This window comes from Trachinotus anak, unplaced genomic scaffold, assembly GCF_046630095.1.
Source record: "Trachinotus anak isolate AG129_WGS33_773 ecotype Australia unplaced genomic scaffold, CSIRO_AGI_Tana_v1 ptg000010l, whole genome shotgun sequence".
Lineage (NCBI taxonomy): Eukaryota > Metazoa > Chordata > Actinopteri > Carangiformes > Carangidae > Trachinotus > Trachinotus anak.
In genome coordinates, this window is record NW_027273861.1 from 4,656,857 (window position 1) to 4,678,468 (window position 21,612).

The window sequence follows — 21,612 nt, forward strand, 5'->3', positions numbered from 1 at the left end:
TAGCTCCCCCCATACTGCAGGCTGTATTTCATCATATACATCAGGAGAGGAGGGCGTTTGTAGATTAAACCAGACAGCTTAACAAGGAGCCATTCTCACTGAACTATAAATACCACTTAAAAGTGTTTGGTTTGCATTTCAAGATGACAGCTGCACATGATGACGAAACTATATGTGTCCTCCATGTGTTGTCTCTAAGTATATGCCTGTTTGATATAATTGCCATCTCGCTATCTCATGCTGGGTTATTATTACCTACATGGTTATTACTATTAATGATTCCTCTACCTGGAGACGGTGATATTTAGTGCTCTCAGACAGAATTGAGACTATTTTCATTTAGAATCTCAAAGTTGATCAAATGAAACAAACTCTGTTGGCAGGCAAAGACATGAAGATCACTGTTTCTAGGTTCAGTGTAAATAAACTGTACCCATATCTCCACAGAGGCTAAAAGTTAAAGCTGTCTCCTCTCACAACAAAGATTATCAGCTTTTGTCTGGTCAAGTTAGGCCTTTTGTTGCAGCACCATTACTCAAAGATGACGACATACGCCGTTTCTCTCGTCTCTCCTTTGTCCCACACCGGGCTTTGCAAAGGTTGCACTTCTGGTGTGGACATTAGTTAGGCCACAGGAAGGGCATATAGGCCGTCACCTCTGCTGATTCTGGCCCCGTCAGCTGCTGGGATTTAACTAAACACTCATTCAGCAAATGTGAATGAAGCTTGGAGCTGGCTGTCAGGTCTGCACACAGAGGTGAACGCAAAAATCAACCTAGACAGGAGAATATGACAAGTTATCACTCTGATATAGTTTCATCAGACATCATAAATGTATAAAGCAACTATTGTATTCCTTTGTTGGTTTCCCCCCCAACAAATAAACAGAAGCCCTACAGTACAGTGCACTGATAGTACAGTCAGACCTCAGTGTGATTAACAGAAGCAGTGTGATGGGTACGTTACATCACCTGTGTGCAAGTCATAAACATTTCCTTTGTTGTCAGCTGTGAAAATGAGGTGATAGTTAAAAGTAGGGCTGCATCATGATTAATCTGACAGCTATGTCCTCAGTTAATAGATTAAAAATGTCCATCACAGACAGAGTCGAAGGTGACACATTGAAATGGTTAAAACCTTTTCATTAGAAGGATAAGAAAACTGGAACCAGTGGATGACCTGAATGATGAGTCAGTTAGACTCAGAAACACCAAGTAAGAAACATCTTGTCATTTTAGATTCTGATCTCAATTTTACATTTTAATTCATTAACCCCAACGACTTTTTATTATCTGTACAACAACGCTGTAATACAACTACTGACAACTACTGTTAATCTACAGACTGTCCAGAATGCTGCTGCCAGGGGTTTAACAAAAACTAAAATGAGAGGACATATTTCTCCTGTTCTGCACAGTCTGCACTGGCTCGCTGTATCTTATGGAATTGATTTTAAAGTTCCTCTTTTAGTTTTAAGGGCCTAAATGGCCTGGCCCCCTCTTTTATCACACACTCCCTGTGTTTCCACGATCCTCCACGAACCCTGCTGCATTTTTAACTATTCCCAGGGTCACCACAAAAACCCTTGGGGATGCTGTTTTTTGCTGCCTCAGTGGACAGTTTCAAACAACAACTAAAAGCAGCTTATTACTAACAGCTGTGTGTCTTAATTTATCTAAACATTGTTTCATAATATTTCATTTGATACAATATAAATTATGATAATATGATTTTATAGTAACATTAGCTGTGTTAATACTAGTTTATAATTTTTCTGTTTTTTCTGGACCTGTGTTTTTATTGTAAAACACTTTGAGCTGCATTGTTTTGCATGAGAGGTGCTATATGAAGGAAGTTCATTCATTCACTCATTAATCAACTCATCTCCTCAGTTCTACTTTAAAAGCAAGGGAGGAATTCATGAAAATGGACAGGCTCTCCCTTCACTGACATGTCCTTGTGTTGATGATGAATTAAGCAGAGTGGTTTGCATGCTTATTGGAAATAAAGCACAAAAACCACAAGGATCATTTTAAAAGTAATCAAGTTAATTAATAAAATCAATCTTTTGCCGTTTGACTCTGTCGTTTCTTTCCCCTGGGACAATTGAGTAATATGTATAATGTTCATTTACACACATTAGTTGTCCCTGTGATGTGTTCAGTGTCCCACAGAAGTACTGCAGGACCGTTGCATTCATTTTTCCTGGCGACTGTGAATCCAACAGGCAGAGAAGTCCGGATCCAGGAAAGCCTGGGACTCCACTCCAGGTCTTGCTCCCGCCGTTTTTTAAAAACCACCTCTACTTTGGAGCAGTGAGGAGCGCTCGGCACTCGGGCAGCAGACGACCCGGCGCAGCGGCGAGGAGCTCAGCAGTCCTCTCTAACAGATGAAGGGATGGGGGGCATCAGCAGCAGCTGAACTCAGAAAAACTGGATCAGGGGTCGAGGGGAAAGAACTGCTTTCTGCTCACCCTTGGGTGACTTTTGCTGGATTTATTCCCCGGTCCACACCAACATGCCATTTGCCAAACGAGTCGTGGAACCTCAGTTACTGTGCAGGTATCAAATCCCCAACGAGGAGGGTCTGCTTTTCGAGGATCTGGTCTCCATCAGTAATGTGGCTCTGTCTCGGACCCTGCGGCAGCTGTCGGACCTGGCCAAACATGCCTGCTCCATATTCCAGGAGCTGGAAAACGACCTCAGCTCCACCAACCTGCGGGTCAGGGGGCTGCAGAGTAAGATTAACCGACTTCAGCAGAACTGCTCCGAGCTGGACCCCAAACAGGAGGCTGTGCGTAAGTACTCGCCCCTCTCTGGCTCGTAGAGGCTTCCTCTTCACTCTCTGTCACCGGCTCACTCTCAGTCTCTACAGCCACAGTGACGCAGATACAAAATACAGTCACCCCACTCACAGCGCTCTTTAACCCGCTGAAAAGTACAGTACGCCGCCCCGTCATTTCATTTCTTCATCACTTGAAGTCGTAATAGTTTAGTTGTAATATTTCTCTCGCAGTTTTTGTAGCCAGGTGGTCATTTACGGGAAACACGCACTGCTGTGGCCCGGCCCCCCCACGCTGCGGGGCGAGTGTCAGAGTGGATGCTGCTGCGTTTTATAGCAAGGTCACAGTGCAACGTTACGGCCTCCTGCAGCCAGAATGAAGTGACAGGTGACTCCATTGTGTTTATCATTGATGAGACATGCTGGTCCTGTGGAGCCAGTTTACATGTGTGAGCTTCATCAAAATGTTTTGGGTTTTTTTTTTACGTTTGAAAACACCTTTGTGTGTCGGTGTATTTTTGTCATTAAAGGGTGGGGTCTAAAAGTCACTGATGGACCCCACCGTATAAGAGAGACTACCATACATGAGCTGAATTCCTGGAGCTCCGAGGCTGTGCTGCAGGATGCTCTGCTCCTCGCAGTTGTCCTGCTGCATGTGTTGAACTTTGCTTGGTCACCGGTAAGAATTCATTACCCTGATAACACAGCATGTGGCCCTGGCTCTTTTAATCTCTGTGAATACCCCCCACCCCCACCCCACCCCACCCCCCATGTGGTGAGTGGTGGGTGGTGTGATGTTGGATGTGATATTGGTGTGTGTGCGTGTGTGTGAGTGTGTGTGCGCACCCCTCACTACCCCCAAAAATGTCCCTGCCTGGAACAGTTTCTCCAGCCTGGACATACCCCAGTGCATTTACCCTGTTAGGCTGAGCAAGTCAGTGCATGCTCCCCAGACCCTGCTTCCTGTGGTCTGTGAATGGGTAACTTTGCCTAAAGGTATTTATCAGCTGCCTGACTCAACCAAAACACAGACCCCGACCCCTCTTAAACCTGACTGAGATGTCTGCAGAGATTTGTTTGTTCTTCATGGGCTGGTCTGTGCAGCGGCTGTAAGTGTGGTCGCACTAAGTTGCACGTTTTGAACACGTCTGTTCTCAGTCATCCTTATCATGGGTTATCCTGAAAGTGTGCGTCAAAGGTAACTGGATTTGTTGTCGGGTCCATCAGCGGCCTTGTTGTGTCATTTTAACAGCTGAAATGCTGTTTTCATGCTACATGTTGTGCAGGGGGTGTTGCGTGCTAGGTTACCAGATAACCCCTTTTGCCTGAAAAAGCCTAATTACTCTTAATTGTGCCTTTCATGTTAATGGTGTCAGGGGCAGCCTTAAACAACAGAGCCCCCCCCTCATCTGAATGACAATTAGTGTAAATGGAGCAGTTCAAGGCACGGTGAGTTTTGTAGGCGGGGGTGGGCTTTTATGATGTGGCTGCGACCTGTCCATGGGACGACTGCTGGGGGACTCAGCCACAGATCCTTCCACCATATTGGATAGTGCAGGACCAGATACTGAGGGTGTTACAAGCCCCGTCCCAACACAGCCACCTGTTCGTCAGGGCAGTGTTGGACTGTTGGTGCATCAGACAACCAATCTTTACATCTAGCTGTCCTCCGCCTCCCTCTGTGGTGATATCTGTATGCAGGCTTGTTTTTAACCACTGGGTGAGATGCTGACATGTTCAGGTTAAATGACACATTTTTGCTGGAAGTGCAGAGTCTCTCTGTCACTGTTGGCCCATCTCATATCCAGTCTTGTATTCTCTATCTACAAAACTAGCTATACAAGAGCTGTACTTAGTGCTCTTGCACGTCTATATATAGACACCTAAGTGATGCTCCCACTGTTGGAGATTGATTGATGTGACTACTTATACAGTGGAGTCCAGCTAAACAATACAAGAGTTTCTTTCAGACAAACACAACACACCTTAAAATGTTTCAGTAATGATGAAAAATAAAACACTCTCTCTCTCTCTCTGCTCGTCGTAGCCTCACACACACACACACACACACACACACAACCCGGCGCCTGGCATGTATCACTCAGCCCTGTGTTTGGACAGCTCTCCTGTGACACCCCATCAGTGTCTGCGTTGGACTACCATCAGAGCTCCTCAGCCAGACTGGGCTCTGTGGTGCGGTCCCATGTTAGAGCACTCTGATGGGGTTTCAAGTTACACTGGCTCAGTGCTGAGGGGGAGCTGTAATACTTGTGGTGGCAAGTGGCCCTCTGGCTTTTCTGGTCCAAGAGCACATGGCTGGCAAGTTTACCACATTCCTCGTGCAGACCGCACCAGTGACTGCCTCACAATACCAAAAAGAGCAAAGCAACAGTCTCACAGTCTCTCTCTGCTCATTATGGATACAAGGATCCAGATTCCCAATAGAGCATTAGTTTTGCAGACTGTTTGCACAGTCTTACATGATAATCTGGTAACTCTAAAGTATTTAGTTGGAAGTGATAAGACATGCTATCTGTTGTAGTATTAAATCATAAACCTTCAGTGCAGCTGTAATTCATTGACAAAATGCTCTGCACAACAAAGTATTTTCATTTCACATCAGTGCATAATTAGGGAGATTGTGTGCCCCACATAGAAGGACAGACCGGATGAGTGTCTTATCTCTGAGACGAGCAAAGTGCAGTCATGTTGCTGCTGGAGGAAATAACGTTAGTGTAGAATTCACCTTTCAGTTTCACCTGAACAACCACACAGGTCGTTTTCTTCTACCCTCTCATACAACTCATAGGAGTGAAACAGCACCCCTATGGCAGCAGGGGTACCACACCCTTGGTTGTCATGGTTACAATGATAAACAAGTGGACTGTACGAGAGCAACAAACAGTATCTGCCCTTGTTGCCATGGTTAATATAATAATGATCATGGCTTGGTTAGGTTTAGGAAAAGATGGCGATTTGGGTTAATATAAGTATTTCCTCAATATGAGAAGCTCTTTGTTGTCATGGTTACAATAAAAACAATGTGGCTAACTTTGTCGAATGGCCATGGATAATAGAAACAAACAACATAAACTGCTACTACACATATGAATCGAACACAGTTGTCTCGTCATCGCACTTTTCCCTTTGCTCCTGTCATCATTACTATGACCACTAGATGTCGGCTAGCAACAAAACCTAACTATGGGTCATAGTGACCTGCTGCACAGACGACCTGTGGGCTCGTTTTTTACAGTCTTGGGTTTTAATTGACCAGCTGACTCTGTGACTGTGTGTGCATGTGTAAGTGTTGAGTACAGTCAGTTTAATTAAATCTGTTCACACGATAACAGGCTTGAAATGTGCTACATGTTATGTAACATTTTAGGAAAGACTTAAACTTCTCACTGCTTTGCTTAAAGGTGCTTCAGACTTTCCACTGTGCTGCTTTCAACCCTTGTAGTAAGGTTGAGCGCCCGTGTCTTCCTGCTCAATGCTTTCTTTCCTCTCTGTCTCTTGACTTGACTCCAGAGCCAGTCGTCCACTGCAGCTCACTGATGTTCGTGCAGCTCTGTGAGCCTCGCTGACCTGGAATGAAAGTTTCTGTGGACAGTGTCAGTAGCACATCATCTCTACTACTACTATAAACTCCACTAGAGCAGCTCAGGGCAGGAAACCACATTAGCCTGTTGTCAGTCCGCCCTCCCTGCATCATTTAACTGACCCGGTCCAGCCATTACTGGGACTCCACTAAGTGAGGCGACAGCGGCGAGTCAATGCACACTACATCCAAGGTCAATATCAGTCAATGTTGGAATTCATATCAGCAGCGCTCTCTTCAGTGGTCCCATATTCATTTATCAAGTAGAGATGTTCCCATTTTCTCCGTACAGATACTGATTCCCACACCTGAACTTGTGTGTCGGCCCATACAGAGTACGATCTGATACTAACGTGTTAAAAAAATGTAATAGCTGTATCAACCATTCTAACCCTGTATGGATCTGATGTTCTTGCTGTCACTGCTGTATGGCTCATTGTAAAACATGAACAAATGTTTACCTGGAAATCAATTCTTCTTTGCTGCTCTATAACAGTAGTTGTCAGTGGCTGCGCAGCGCAACTTCCTGTGTAGGTTACAGATTCAGAGCAGCGAAGAATTGGTTTCCAGGAAAAGTGCAGTTTTAGCCTGGTTTGAAACTGTAAAGTTTATTAATACATTAGGTGGTACCATGACTCGCTGATTCCCGATCCCGTATTTTAGGCAGTGTTTCCAATAATGGTATCGGAATCAGAACAACTCCATTATCAAGTATTGGAGTTCAGTGTTGTTGGCGGGATCAGACGTAGCAACATATTAATGACTCCAGTCACAGTCTGTTTCCGTAAAGTGAACAAAGATCTGAAATCGTTCACACAAAGAAAAGACAGGATTTATAACAGGATCAAGAGCCTCCACCTCTCTGTCTCTGTCATTATCAGAACCGTGAGCATATTTCTGCAGGTCCAGGCAACCTGCCGTTGATATAGTACCCCTTCTAATTACAGAGCACATTTCAAAGACTTGCTCACTCATTCCTGCACCCCCCCACCCCCCCACCCCCCTTCCTGCCCTTCCTCTTAGACAGGCACTGAGAAGGCCCAGACAGCCTTGATGCTGTGGCTTGTTCCTTTCATTCAACTGTCTTATAGCTGATGTCAATGTTTATATCTGCTCTCTGGGCTCATATTCAGCACTGACTTTGCAATTTTTGGGTCCAGAGCATGAAACAAGTATCAAACTATGAACGGCTTTGTTCAGCGTTCAGTGTTGTAACTTGATAACACGGTATAAACACATTATTGTCAGAGTGATTTGGCATTGAAATGAGAGATGTGGTCTCTGCACCGAGTCGAGCTGAAGGTTTCCTCCATTAACGACGTGTGTGTCTCAGCACCTCGGCCCCCGGTGGACGGCCTGGCCCGCGATTTAAGTGGTTTCTGCTGAACCGTTCTGTCAAGTCAAGCATTCCAAACAGCCAGTGACCAGGAAACCACAGTACTCGCTTGCACTTCTGGGACCTTGCACCCCCACAAATTGGCCTGGATGGCTGGTGTGATTGGGGGGAGAGATGGGGGAGAAACCGGAGGCTGTGTTTGTTTATGAAAGGAGACATTTTGTTAAAATGAGGGTTAAGGTTTTGCATTGGTGCACTTGCGGAAAACGTGCGAGTGATTACGCTTTACATTCCTGCGGTGGGACCCTCCAGGACAGCAAGTGCTCCTCAGCGTGGGGGTCCACACACTCACCTAAAAATCCCTCTGCTGGTCGTCTGTATATTTTCACGTATATACACCAACATTTGTGTTTAGTGTGTGAATGGACGTGTGTGTTTTTCTAACGTCAGGTTCCTCCAGAGGAAGTTAAGCTCTGGTTTGTTGTTGGCGAGGGGTGATTGTGTTTCCTGCTGCAGATATTGGGGGCCACGATAAGCTGTCTCCTTGCCCTGAAGTGTGTGTGTGTGTGTCTCTCACACACAAACACTCACTTATTTAATAACACATCCCCAGCAGTCATTACTCTTTATGGAGTCCTGAGTGTGACTAGGGCGACAATTCAAGTCTGTCCTGAAGAAGAGGTGGGGGGCATAGTCATCCACCCCCTCTCCTCAAAAGCTTGCTGACCTCCCAACCCCCTCCACACACCCCCTTCAGAACACAAAAGAACAAACACAGCCGCCTCCATCTATCTTATCACCCGGCCTCTGAAGACTTGACCGGCCAATTAGATTGGATTTAACGTTTGACATGATGCTGAATAGCCACAGGTCAGCGGAACGGCAAAACCCAGTCCAGGGCCAGGCATGATTCAAGTGTCAGAGTCAACTCAATAAGTGAAGTGAACTCTTCCCTACAGGTTGTCACTCATGAGCCACCAACAGCTGCATGGCTCCTTGTGCACGTTTCTTTCCTTTCCTTCCTCCTTTTTCTAAGAGTTGCACAGTTTTAAATCACCCATTGAGCTACAGCAAAGATACTACTACATAATTCCACACATGCCTGTTGCATGTTGTAGTTCTCATGACCTGTGTTACCTGCTACTTCCTTCTCTGCAAATAGTCCTCTTGTGTCAGAACAATTGAAGTTCTGTGTGTAATTTTGTGCACAGAATGAAGATGAGTGTGACCTCACTTCAGGCCAGATGTTCTCTGGACATCTGTCTGAACCCACATGAAGCTGAAACTACAAGATTTCCTCCAAAGATAAAATAAACACACATCTGACTTTAAGTTAAACTAACTTTACTGAAGCGTACTGAGGTTAACACCTCACCACATTCTTTTCCGTGGCAACCTGGAGAAATATTGACAGCTCAGAGGGTTATAAAACTGATCGTCAGCTGGCCTTTGTCTTGCCGCCACTAGCCAGGAGCATTTCAGGCCACCTGCGTGGTTTTTCCTCTTCTCACTCAAGCTGTCTTTAAAAGATATGATCTCCCAACCTGCTTCTCTGCCTGTCCACAGTCCCCCTCCTCCTCCATCCAGGCCGCTACCACCTCAGAGACAGACTTATATATTACGCAACTGAACTATTCTTACAGAAATCTTTGAGACACATCTCTGGATCTTTGCAGCAAGAGAAGATAAAAAGCCAAGTAAAATTCTTATGAACTCTCCTTGTCTTACTCCGTGGTAATAGCTGGCTCAATGTCTGCAGGGTGAGATTAGAGGGAAATGAAAGATAAAGGATCTGAGGCGGTGACTGTAGAAAAGGAGCCTTATATTTAGTAAATCCTCCTATGCTGTTTGAAAGACTACCGGTGCAGAAGTGATCTATGCAAATCTGAATGTCATAGTGGACATTTTCAAAAGACACTCTCATGAGTAGTTAAGAGAAACCTAAAGTCTGAAAACACTGGATAATGTGGGAAATGTGAGTTGAAACTGATCTGGTATTTTAGCAGGAAGGAAACATGTGCGTTTGCAGTCTTTGCCATGCAGGTGTTTAGACTGGGATTTGAGTGGAATGTGAACTCCCCTCACCTCTCCTCCATGTACGAGTGGATCAGCCAGGTTGAGTCTTTAAAGTTGAAAGAACCTTTTAAACAATCGCCCTGCCGTCACATGAATAAAGCAAAGAAAGCACCTGCTGGATATGAGGGCGTGGATGAATGGTGCGCTCATCGGTTTAGGATAAGACAATATGATCTCCTTGATTTCTCTTTACACTGATTTTTTTTTTTTGAATGGGCTGACACTGTCCATTCACTAAATCCCTCAGCCTGAGGCAAAATGCATTAAAAAAGTTGTGGGTGTTTCCAAAACCAAAAACTCAAGAGAAGAATAGATTCAACAGTGTTTATATCTGCTCTGATGTGAGCTGCAACAGTTAACATTTAAAGGTCCCATACTGTATAAAGGTAGATGTCCATGTGTTTTCTGATTATAAAGCAGGTCTAGGTTCTATATTAATACTGTGAAAGTATCAAAGCCTCAGTCCACAGAGAAATGCACACAGCCTGTATTCAGAAACTGAGCCTTAAAACCAGCTGTCAGGACACAACAAAGCAGTCACTGCTCTCAGCCACGCCCCAAGCCCCGCCCACCCGGACCTACCATCCAACCTTGCAGGATTTGGTTTTACCTGAAATCTGCTATATTTTGTTTCAGTCACACAGTCAGTCAGGCTCAGAGCCTCTCTTCTCTCTTCTTCTTTGTCGCCTATGGAAAAGGGTACAACCAGCATTCACTCCCTGGTCAAATGACCCTGCAGTAGACGTGGGTATTTATTGGCTCTGGCTTCATCAGTGATGTCACACTGTGTCACACACAAACACACAGTCACCGATCGAAGTGTCTCATATGGAGGCTCCTACAGCTACAGGATCACCAAGTTACTAAGCAAGTTACAGCTATCTCACTCTTTGTACTTTATAAAAGATAATTAGATGATAATTACATTCAGCAAGAATCAGAAACATCCACAGACAGAACAGATCTTCTGCCATTTTATATTTTCAGTTTTTCATATGTTCTGATCTAACAAGTTGTCCTCTGCTCTCCTCATATGACTGCTGACGTCTCAGGCCAGACCCCCTTTTTCATGGTCTTATCTGCTTGCTGCTGTGTTTGTACCATCCTGTGGACCCTCACTTGTCACACTTATTTACACTTTAAGTGCAAGGCACCCCATAACAGGCTGGTGGAGTGTTTGTGAACAAGCGTCACTGACCTGGATACAGAGGTTTTTGGTGCTGTGCTTCTTGTCACAGTTCAACACCTTGCCATGAATGAACTGAAGCAGAATTTGCTTTTCTAACATTTACCTCCTGAAGACTAGTTCTGCGTTAAGAAAAATGCTAAATCTTGCCTAGTAAATCCAGAATTTGTGAGCAGATGGGGCAGGGGGGGTTTTTGTCCAGTCCAGTCTTTGGTTTTTTCATAGTGAAGATTTCATGCCAGATGTGCATCATTTTAATGCTCCAGATAACACTAGCTGTGGCACTGAGAATGACCTGAGGCCTCCACAGAGGCTTCACTGGACAGGTCAGCATGAAAGGACGACTCTGCTCCACCCGGCTCATTGTGCACACAAAAGTCCACTCTCCCGCTCTGGCTTTTGTTCCTCCCTCCTCCTCTGGGATATTTCCTTGCCATCCGGATTCATCTTTTATTCTTGCCAGTAATTTCTGTGCTCGCCCGCTCCCTCAGGCATGTGGTATACTTTGTTCTTCTCTTCTGACTGCAAGCTTTCTCTGAGCTTCTGGGCCTCATCTCTATATCCCAGTTTCTTATTTTGGGATGTAGCCAGTCCTGCTCCCAGCAGCCCCAGTGGGGACAGACCATCCTGCTTTAGCAGCAAAAAAGGGCTTTGCCATAAAAATGGATGACCTGCTCTGTCATTGTGTTCTGCTTTTCAGTTAGCAGCCCTCTGAGTTAAACATTTACTGACTAATAATCAACCTAGAGCTCAGGCTTTGTACAACGGGTTTTTGTTTTAATATTTGTTATAATTTATGAGTAGTATTGTATAAATCACAAATGAGAGTGCCTAATTTGTTCTGTGGGTTTGCTGAACTTAACAAGTCAACTGAATGTCCCTTGGCTCCAGTCTGAAATACCAACCGGGTTCATTTGATTTCCCAGTAAATCCTTTCAGTTTTATTATGACCACTGTTACTGATCTCATGACACATTAAACTTCCACAGAGTCTGTTGTGCACAGCTCTTACTATTAGATGTTTAATTATGAGAAAACAGGGAATTCTATCTTACCATCAATCCATCCCACATGTTTCCAAGAAATGGATTCTCACCCTGAAGAGAGATCCAGTTACTGGTCCAAAGCTTGCTCTCTGGGGGAGTTCAGACTTGAGGGGAACTTCCACTGATGTCTGAGCACTGAAAACATGTATTGAATGAGGCACTTTATGGTTTCCACAGTGAAGGTGTAGAAGTAGTTAAAGGTCCCATATTGTATAAAGTGAGATGTCTATGTGTTTTGTGATTATAAAGCAGGTCTAGGTTCTATATTAATACTGTGAAAATATCAAAGCCTCAGTCCACAGAGAAATGCACACAGCCTGTATTCAGAAACTGAGCCTTAAAACCAGCCGTCAGGACTTCTGGAACTTTGTGATGTCACAACAAAGCTGTCACCACTCTCAGCCGTGCCCCAAGCCCCACCCACCTCAATCCACCATCCAACTGTTAAAGGATTTGGTTTCTCTTGAGTGTTTACCTGAAATTTGTTATATTTTGATTCAGTTATTTACTAAATGATTGCTCTCTGCTCTCTGATTGGTTGACTGACCTGTTGTCACTAGAGCTCCAGGGAGAAGCCTGAGAGAGGAGATGTAAAACTACACTGAGATGGTTTTTAGTTCTTAAAACCACAAATATATCTTCTGATGGAGATCAACACTTCAAATACAACACTGGGAAAAAAATATGGGACCTTTAAATGTCTGTTATAATCTAGATACACATCTAGATTATAACAGACTGAGCGGTCTTAAAGATCGGTGTAATTCTACCTTAACAAACGACAACAAGTTCATCAATAGTCTGCAGCTTTAGTGTGTGATCAGTATGTCCATGTTCCCACAACACTGAACTGGTTGGGAGGGAGAGAGTAGTATTTGGGGCAAACCCAGTTTTCTATCCTCCATCAGAGCTGCTGTAGGGCTCTTGTGATGATTTGCCCAGCCTGCCTTGGCAGCCACTATCCATCAGGCAGCAAGCCATTGCAGAGCAACTTACTGCAAGAGTTTATGCTTTATTTCTACCCCAACAATGTTGGATAAATCAAATTTGCATTTTCTTCTGGTTTTCCATTCTTATTAACATATAAATAATTACATAAAGAAAATCCATGGCTGCTTTTAAAAAGTGCTTCATGTGCTGTGGAGCACAAAGTGGATCTGCACTTCAGATCAAAGTGATAAATGGGATCTACAGTATGGGATGGAAATATTTGCTTGGAAAGCTTTTTCTCCGCAATTGTATTGGTGAAGTTATGACTGCTGCAGGCGACAGTGAAAACCTCAACGGAGAATACCAAAGTCTAAACGCAGCCAAAAAATCCAAAGGTAGCTTCTAAAAGGAGTCAGTATTTGAGAAATCCTTTGATGCCACCAGGCAAGGTGTAAAATGAAGATGCCATAATTCATTAACAGCCGACAAAGGTTTCAGTTTTGATGTCATGTTAAAAAATGACCTTTAGCAGAAAGTGAAGACATTTGTTTAAATCATTCTATTAGTCTATTTTTTCAGTAGTTGAACCCAGATGTTTGATAGGGGTTTGGTTTAAACAAGATTTCGTTTCAGTCACTAAAGTTGTGGTTTTGACTTGTTTTCGCTGTCAGTCCCTGGAGAAATAGTTCCTGGAAATAGCTTTTTATGACGACTCATTTATGGGAAATGCGGAGGCTGTTGACCACTGTTGCATCAGGGGAGTAATGGAGGGTCAGACTGTTCACATCAGTGTATCTGAAGAGAGGATTCCCCATGTCTGAAGTGCTAGCTGTACAAGGAAAGTACCTAAAGGTGCTGCTGTGCCACTAGCAGCTGAGAAGCCCCACCTGTTGGCTGTCGGCCCCCGAGTCCGGAGTGCTGTGGGCGGTGTCTTTCATTAGGAGGAGAAACTCTCTCCTCCTGCGGGAAAACTGCTAAACTCTAACCAGACATCACCGTTTGTTTGTGTGTGTAAGTTTTTCCTTTCTCCTTCCTGTGTGGGAAACTGAAATATTTAGTAAAATACATTCTTTTTCCAACTCGCTAACATTATTGCTTGGCATAAAACACACAAATCATTCAATACAGTGTGAGGCTTGTTTTTTTTTACAAGACCAATTTTATGTATCTCATAATAAAACTTTAAAAACTACACTCAGCATGTTGTCAGTGGTGCTTGTGTTGCTTTGAGTCAAACGGCCAAATGAGTCCACAGTCATGATGTGTATCAGTCTATCTGAGGGAAACTGCTGCAGAGTGAAGTTGTTCACATTTGCCCTGAGTCATATGACTGGAGGCTGTTTGGTACCTTGGCTCTGGAACAGGCAAATGAGCCACTTCCAACTGCGTTTGGGAAGTTTCTCCTTCACTCACTACAAATTTGACTATTCGGTCTTTCAAAGCAGCGTTTGCATTCAAACTATGAAACATATGTGACTTATGTGACTGTCTGGTTGGACCATGTGTGTAGAGATGTCTACTTGTGTTTTCATCAGAAAGGCCTAAGCATGAACAGGGCCGCTGAGATCAAAAGCCCTACCCACGCCCCCGAGTCCCCACCAGCCAATAGACGGGAGCAAAGTGGAGGTGTGTCACACGATCCCTTTAGAAACACACACACAAGAGAAACCTGTCTGTCTGAGATACAGACATAAAAGCACTCGTGCAAATGAAATGGAAAGCAGGGATTGAATGGCTGCCATGCTGAAGCAGAGCGGCGCTGGGGCGAAGGCCTACCCTCACCCATCTCTTTGTGCAGGCGAGCTGCATGCCAGCTGGCTGGCTGCTGGGAAGGTTTGTGTGACTCATTACCTCTCCATTGAGGGACACAAAGCTGGGGCGTGCTCGCCCATCAGAGCTCAGAGCCACCCGTCTTCACCTTAACGTGAGGTTAAGGTCACAGCTCCCATGCTGGGATGATGCCCGGGCAGCTTCGGCAGCCAATCAGGAACAGAGCTCTCGGTCACGGGACCTGTTTGAATGAGGCTGTCAGTAGGAAGTCTCTCTATTCACTTAATGTCTGGGCAGTTACCTCGGCAGCACTTTGTCTAAAGGAAGAAATGTCACAGTTGAACTCATTTGGCAGGACACGGGCGGCCATTGATGTGCATTCTTTCACTACATGTGTCCGAGACGTGTGTCCCTGTTTTACTGCCCAACTGTCTGTTCACTCTCAAACTAAATGCCACAGTGGCACCAGCTTCTGACAGAAATGCCTCATTTATCACCTTGATGATGTCTATTCATCCCTGCCATAAAGAATGTTTTTTTTTGTTTGTTTTTGGTTTAGCCAGTGAACCGTCTTGTGAGTTTGAACAGGGTGGACTCTCTGCGGTGTTTTGAGTTTGTGTTTGCAGAGGTGCAACACTAAAGGCGTTGCACAGAGGAGGATCAAAGACAACTTCATTCTGACTGATGAGAATAACATTTCGAAATCAGAAGCACATGCTGCGTGTTTGAGATCCAGGCTGCGATGAAGGAGCAGATACGGTGTGAAAAATCGCTGCGGTGTTATTCTCGGCCTAAAACCATAATAAATACCCTCGTCTATACCAGGGAAGATTATGATGACTTAACACAAGCAGCGGCTATTCTGAAGTTTTCCTTTGCTCTCACTCTGTGTGTGTGTGGGGTTGCATGGATTTTTTTTCATTTTAGAAAAGCAGCTCTTATCAGGTTAACCCTCGATCTGAATGTGGGAACCTGCAGGACTCTGCCAGAGCCATCTGTGACTCTGCAGATGGCCCTGTTTGTTAAAGTGGGCCATGGTCGGACCCTGTCGTCTACCCAGGATGGGACAATGGAGATTACGGGTGTCTGATCTCTTGGTTTAAACACAGTCTGAGGACTGCAGGACACAGGGAGGGGCACAGTGCCCTGATCTTTGAATTGCACCACTGTTACTTTATCCACATAAAAGAACGCTGAGTTGAAGAGTTTAGTCTCAAACTGGCTCTTCTTTCTCTTAGGGCCAGTTGTCCTTCAATGGGACTCGTGCTGCCTTTTGTTGTGTTGTGTCTTTTTATGGTGGCTTTTTGTTTGAAGCTGAAGAAGGTCGCATTCAGTGTTAATCATTTACAGTCTAAAGTCTAAATCTGGACTTTTGCTTCTTTTGCGTCTTTAATTTTTTCCCATCGCATCAAGTGTTGCTCTTGTCCGTACTGTATCGAGAGCACATTCCCACACCCTATTTGGTGTTCCTTGTTTCTTGATTGTTGTTGATATTGGTCATCTGCCAAAGAATGATGTGTGTGCTCAACCTGCTCGGCTGCCAGAGTGGAACGTAGTACACTGGCAGCCGGGGGAATCTGCAGAATATACAGCACATGCTGGTGAGGAAGGAAGCTCCTTTATTTATGTGGATGAATTTATCCATGTGGCTGTTAGCGACACATTCACTCCACATCTGTAGGCTTCATGATGACTACGTGCATCATGACAGTAGAGTCTTTTTTTGTTAATAGTTCCGCCCAGTTCACACCAGATATTTGTTTATGACACATGTGCACATGTACGTGCGGGCTTATGTTTCAGCCTCACCACCTGTTCTTGCTCAGCAGGGGGTCTACAAGTTAAAGGAGCACTGATCCAGATCTTATTAAGGAAGTGCTTCTGGTTAGTGAGAGTTTAAAGTAACAGGCTGAGTCAGACTCACTTGGCTTCTTTATTTAGTGTGCACAGCTGATCTGCTTAAAAAAAGAAAAAACTAAAATGAAGTGAGCCTCCCTTCATGTGATGGTGGAGTCCAGATACTGGTTTTTAAGTGTGTGTTTTGTCATTTCCTTGAATTTCTGAGTTGTTGCACAACAATCACTCAGCTGGTTCCCCTTCCCACAGCGCGTGTTTTGATGACCTCTGCCACGAGAATACTTAAGAAACCCGAGATGTTGGGAATAATCCAAAGCTAAGGTATCCAGGGGTGATTTATCTCTCTGTTCCCGCCCTCCTCATCCGTGAAGCACCTTGTAATTTATGACTTCATGTGAGGGAGTCTCAAGAAATGTGTCTGGAGTGACCTTTGAATCCAAATGAAAGAGGTTACTGCATAATTAAAAAGCTTAAATGAGATTTCTCACCTCAGATATATACAAGATTTTATTTAATATTGTTGGGACTTGAATCACAGATTAATTCTGTCGTCATTCCTGATCTATTTTTTTGTCAGCAGAGCAAGATCCTCATAAGAACACAGAATCCACAGAAGGTTTAACTGTAAAACACGGTCAGATGTAATTTTTTCAAGATGTGGCGAGGTAGCCTAAATGCTTGACTGAAGCTTTTAATGCCTGTTGATCATATCATATTGCATCACATGCAAAGCCAAATCACATCTCATGCAGAACAGTTGTAACAGTGAAGGTCTGCTCTGACGTTATTCAGACCCTGTGAGCCATGAATGTTTCTGAGTTGATTCAGGGTTCAGTCTGTTGTTTTCTTCAATTTCTACTCAACTCATCTCAATGCTGCAATTATATTATAGACTTCAGGGGTCACACTCCTCAACAGACAACAATACATTTCTAATAGCAGTACACAGGGGTACGTGCCTTCCCAGTGATGTCATGTGCAGCCAGTCATGCCATAAGGAAGAACTATGCCGGGCTTCATCTTTGAAAGGCTCCGGGCAGCTGCTTCCTCGTTCTCCATCTGTGAGATGTATATGTTCAAAACAGGCCTTTGTCACTTAGTGACGAAGGCACTGACCCTGGGTCAGAGGTTTTAATCCCACTGTGGCTACCCATTGTGAAAATATACACATTCATGGTATTTTAATGCAATTTAACTGGGACCAGGTGTCGTCCCAGTGGCTTTTTGACAGGAGCTGCAGTGTCAGATGTAAGTGAAGGGGAAATTGAGTCTGAGGTGCCAGTGAAAAAGGATAAGAAGTGGCATCAACAAAGCCATCTGTCTGTTTTGATTGTGGGTAGAGGGAGTGTTAGGCACGTCATAATCTTTGTTTTTATATCGGCTCATTCTCTTTTACAAGAGTAAGTGGTTCTTTTTCCCCCTGAAGGGAAAAACTGAGTATTGTCAGTAATGGAGTGGCAGCTTGCACACATCAGCCTCTCAGTTGTCGGTGCAGCCTGTAAAGCAGATTATGGTTATTTGCTTTGTAAGAATTACCTTTGGCTCCTGCAGACTCTTTTTGTCTGGGCAAACCAAAGCCGGTTGAGCGTGTATGAAAAACATCTGAACGTGTTGGTTCAGTAGTTTGCAGTTGAAACAACTCTGAGGTGATGAGTAATGACTGCAAAATAAAAACAGACACGATTCATTAAAGGTCCCATATTTACACTTTCACTGTGTTTTATTTGAAGTGTTGACAGAAATGCCTCATTAATCAAGAAGGAACAACAGATCAGTCAGCCAATCAGAAGAGAGGCTCTGATCTTCTCTTCTGATTGGCTGACTGTTTTCTGAGTGATCCATTAAAAATATAGCAGATTTCAGGTAAACACTCAGAGAAACCAAATCCTGCAAGGTTGTGGATGGTGGGTCTAGGTGGGCGGGGCTTGGGGCATGACTGAGAGCACTGACTGTTTTGTTGTGACATCACAAAGTTCCAGAAGTCCTGACGGCTGGTTTTAAGGCTCAGTTTCTGAATACAGGCTGTGTGCATTTCTCTGTGGACTGAGGCTTTGATACTTTCACAGTATTAATATAGAACCTAGACCTGCTTTATAATCACAAACACATGGAAATCTACCTTTATACAACATGTGACCTTTAAGTAATTTGTCTGATTCTGAAGTCCTTGGAAAAACCCAACAGGACTCATTAATGATTTATGAATACAGTATTTAGCCTTTCTGTGGCTACAGGAAGACAGTAGTAGATCTCTGCTCAACAGTTCTGCTTCCTTTACCAATTTTGCACATAAGTTTGAAAAGCAGAGGTCAGTCTGAGTTCACCAGGCTTGGTGTGACTGTTACCATGGCAGCAGTAAACTCAGGCTATGTCCACACTGCTACATTTTAGTTTACGCCTAGCATTTTCAACCTGACCATGTTGTCTTTGCTAGCAGCCGCTGTTCAGTTAAATTCTGTATTTTAATGCTACAACTGTCTTTGTTGTTCCTTGTTTGTAGTATTTTGTGTAACTAATCAACTGCAGAGTAGACAATCTGCTTCCTGTTTATACCTGCTCGTGCAGTACACATGAATGGTCATGTATGTATGGTTTTCAGGTGTTAGTATGGATGGGGAGCGTTTTTGTCATTGTACAAGTACAACCAAATTGGTTGCAGTCCCTTTTAGTGTAAAAGTGGTGAGGACGTGGCTTTAGTTGTTGCAGTAATACTTTAATGTTTGTATCATGTTGATCCACTGATCATCCCAAGTCACACACAGTCACCCAAGTCCATATTTATTTAAGATTAATAGCTTTTTGGGCGTGTGTGTGATGGTAATGGGTTTACAGCAGGTTTTACAGCCTCATTTGCTGTATCACAATCTGAAAGAAATACACCCTTTTTTTCTTCAAATAAAAACTGGCCTGTGTGGCAGCTGCAGCATGATTCATGCTGTCACAAGTCAACTTTTTCCTTTTATTGACTCACATTTGCTGATGTCTGTTGATGTCCATGTCAGCGGAGCAGACTGAACATGACTTACAGTCATTAATGTTGCGTTGCTCCGTTGTGTTTGAGCGGATTTAATGTGCAAGTGGTGACAGTGGGGATTGTTGGTGTTGTAATCGTGTTGCTCATGTTGACATGGAGGGATGACTGCGGGCGGGGCGTCCTCACAAAGGACCTTTTCACCAGCGGAGACAGAAAGTTTATGATAAGATGTCAGAGTGGAGGTTAGTCCTCACACAGAGGAATTTCACATACAACCTTCTAAAATGTGAGAATGGTGCAATGTGTGTATGGTGTAGTAGAGCTGCTAGAGAACAAATGAGTCACTGCGATGAATTTGCATATTCCCCTGATCCCCTGGATTATGATGTTATATTTAATCTGTCTTTTATGAGGCTGTGGGGTTCATTCAAATAAGTAGCTTGAGACCTGTTTATTTTTTCAGTTTGTGTCACCCTCTTCATTTTTTTCCTTTTCTAATCTCCGCTTGTTTTTGTTGTTGCTCGCAGGCCTAGATTGTCATACCACATGGCTTGTGTTGGTCACGGTCATCAGGGCAAGTCTAGAGAGCAGAATGGGGATGAGAAGGCAGAGGGAGAGCAGCCTCACAGTCGTGACATTCCCAAAGCCCTCAGGGTGAAGGAATATAGGGGTGACGGAGGACACATTCCTCTGAGCACAGATGTGACCTGTCCATCTGGACTTTTCACTTTCTGCGAGGTCACAGAGGCGAGAGTGCACCGGGGAGAAAGTGGAGGTGTGATTGTGCCATGTTTCTTGTCAGATATCACACCACAAATAAGCTGTTTTCACACCAAAGAGAGTGACAAGCCTAAACCGCAATCCTCTGAGACCTCATTTCCCTCCATAAACAAGCTGTAGAGAGGGCCTCCAGAGGGACCTGTCTAGACCACGATTACTCAGTGTTCCTAAATGCACTTGAAGTTCAGCAAACACACACACACATGTCAGATCAGTCAGGAGTTATCCTTATTCCGTGTCATTAAAGAAACCTGTTTCCTCGAAATGTGACCTGAGCATGGTCCCAACATGCTCCATGTGGTGGAGCGACCAACTCTCTGAGAACCAAACAGCCGTGTTATGGTAGTGGTTTGGTTCTGTCACCACACAGGAAAATTTATTATCTCACCACATATAAAAATGGTTGTAAATGTTATTTTAAAAAAATCTCAACAGCCAAAACTACTCAGACGCTTCAGATTTTAGACGTTTTTTTTTAAATAAAACTATATTTGGAATAAGAATGGGTGTTATTTACGCAGTAGCACGGCTGAATTTAGGCTCTAAATGTGACCACTGGTGAAGCAGATGAGAGCAGCAGCGTACGGCGCCTGATGCTCTGTCCATCACTTCCATCCATCCTGTTGCTCATCAGGATTTTGGGCTCAGGGCCAGAGGCATCTGGACCTGCAGGAGGTGCTGACTTCAGTGTGTCCTCAGCAGCGCTCAGCAATGTTTCACTCGAGGAGCAGTTGTGTAGATTTCTTCAGGCTTGCTCTCACTGCTCTAAACCAGCTCCTGTGTATGTTTTACAGCAGCGCACAGTGATTTTATTTTTTTGCATTAATGAGATTATTCAAAGTACATACATATATTTATAATTTATTTTTAGATCTTTAATTAACAGTGATGTATGTAGAATAAGATCAGTGTGTGACGATTTTGATGCACATAAAGGACAACAAGGATTCTCCTAACCTGCCCCCCTGGAGTGAGATACCGTGTTGTGTAACATCACTAAACTGCAGCAACATTTTCACATGCAGTATGCTGCCTATAAATGACAAAAAAACCCACACATGGGTTATGTACCTGACCTCAGACAGATCCTTTTAATCTGTTGCCCCTAATCTGCCGGTTAAAGAGATGACACACTTCTGTCCCTGTGAAGTTTGGTGTCACTGCCGGTGATCCTCATTGGGCCAGAGACAAAGCGTGTGGAGCAGCCATCTTTCCTCTCATTAGTATTCACTCTAAATCACAAGCTCCACCCACACAGCCGCTGGGGACATCTGG

General features: G+C 44.1%; 1 protein-coding gene across 1 annotated transcript in view; it reads left to right on the forward strand.

Moving 5' to 3' along the window:
- The first annotated feature begins 2,376 nt into the window (after nt 1-2,376).
- nhsa (Nance-Horan syndrome a (congenital cataracts and dental anomalies)) overlaps nt 2,377-21,612 on the forward strand; it is a 60,165-nt gene continuing 40,929 nt past the window's right edge. Inside the window, exon 1 of the mRNA XM_071487037.1 lies at nt 2,377-2,797. Within this exon, the coding sequence (XP_071343138.1) occupies nt 2,518-2,797 (280 nt within the window). The 5' untranslated portion in view covers nt 2,377-2,517. The remainder of the gene's footprint in view (nt 2,798-21,612) is intronic.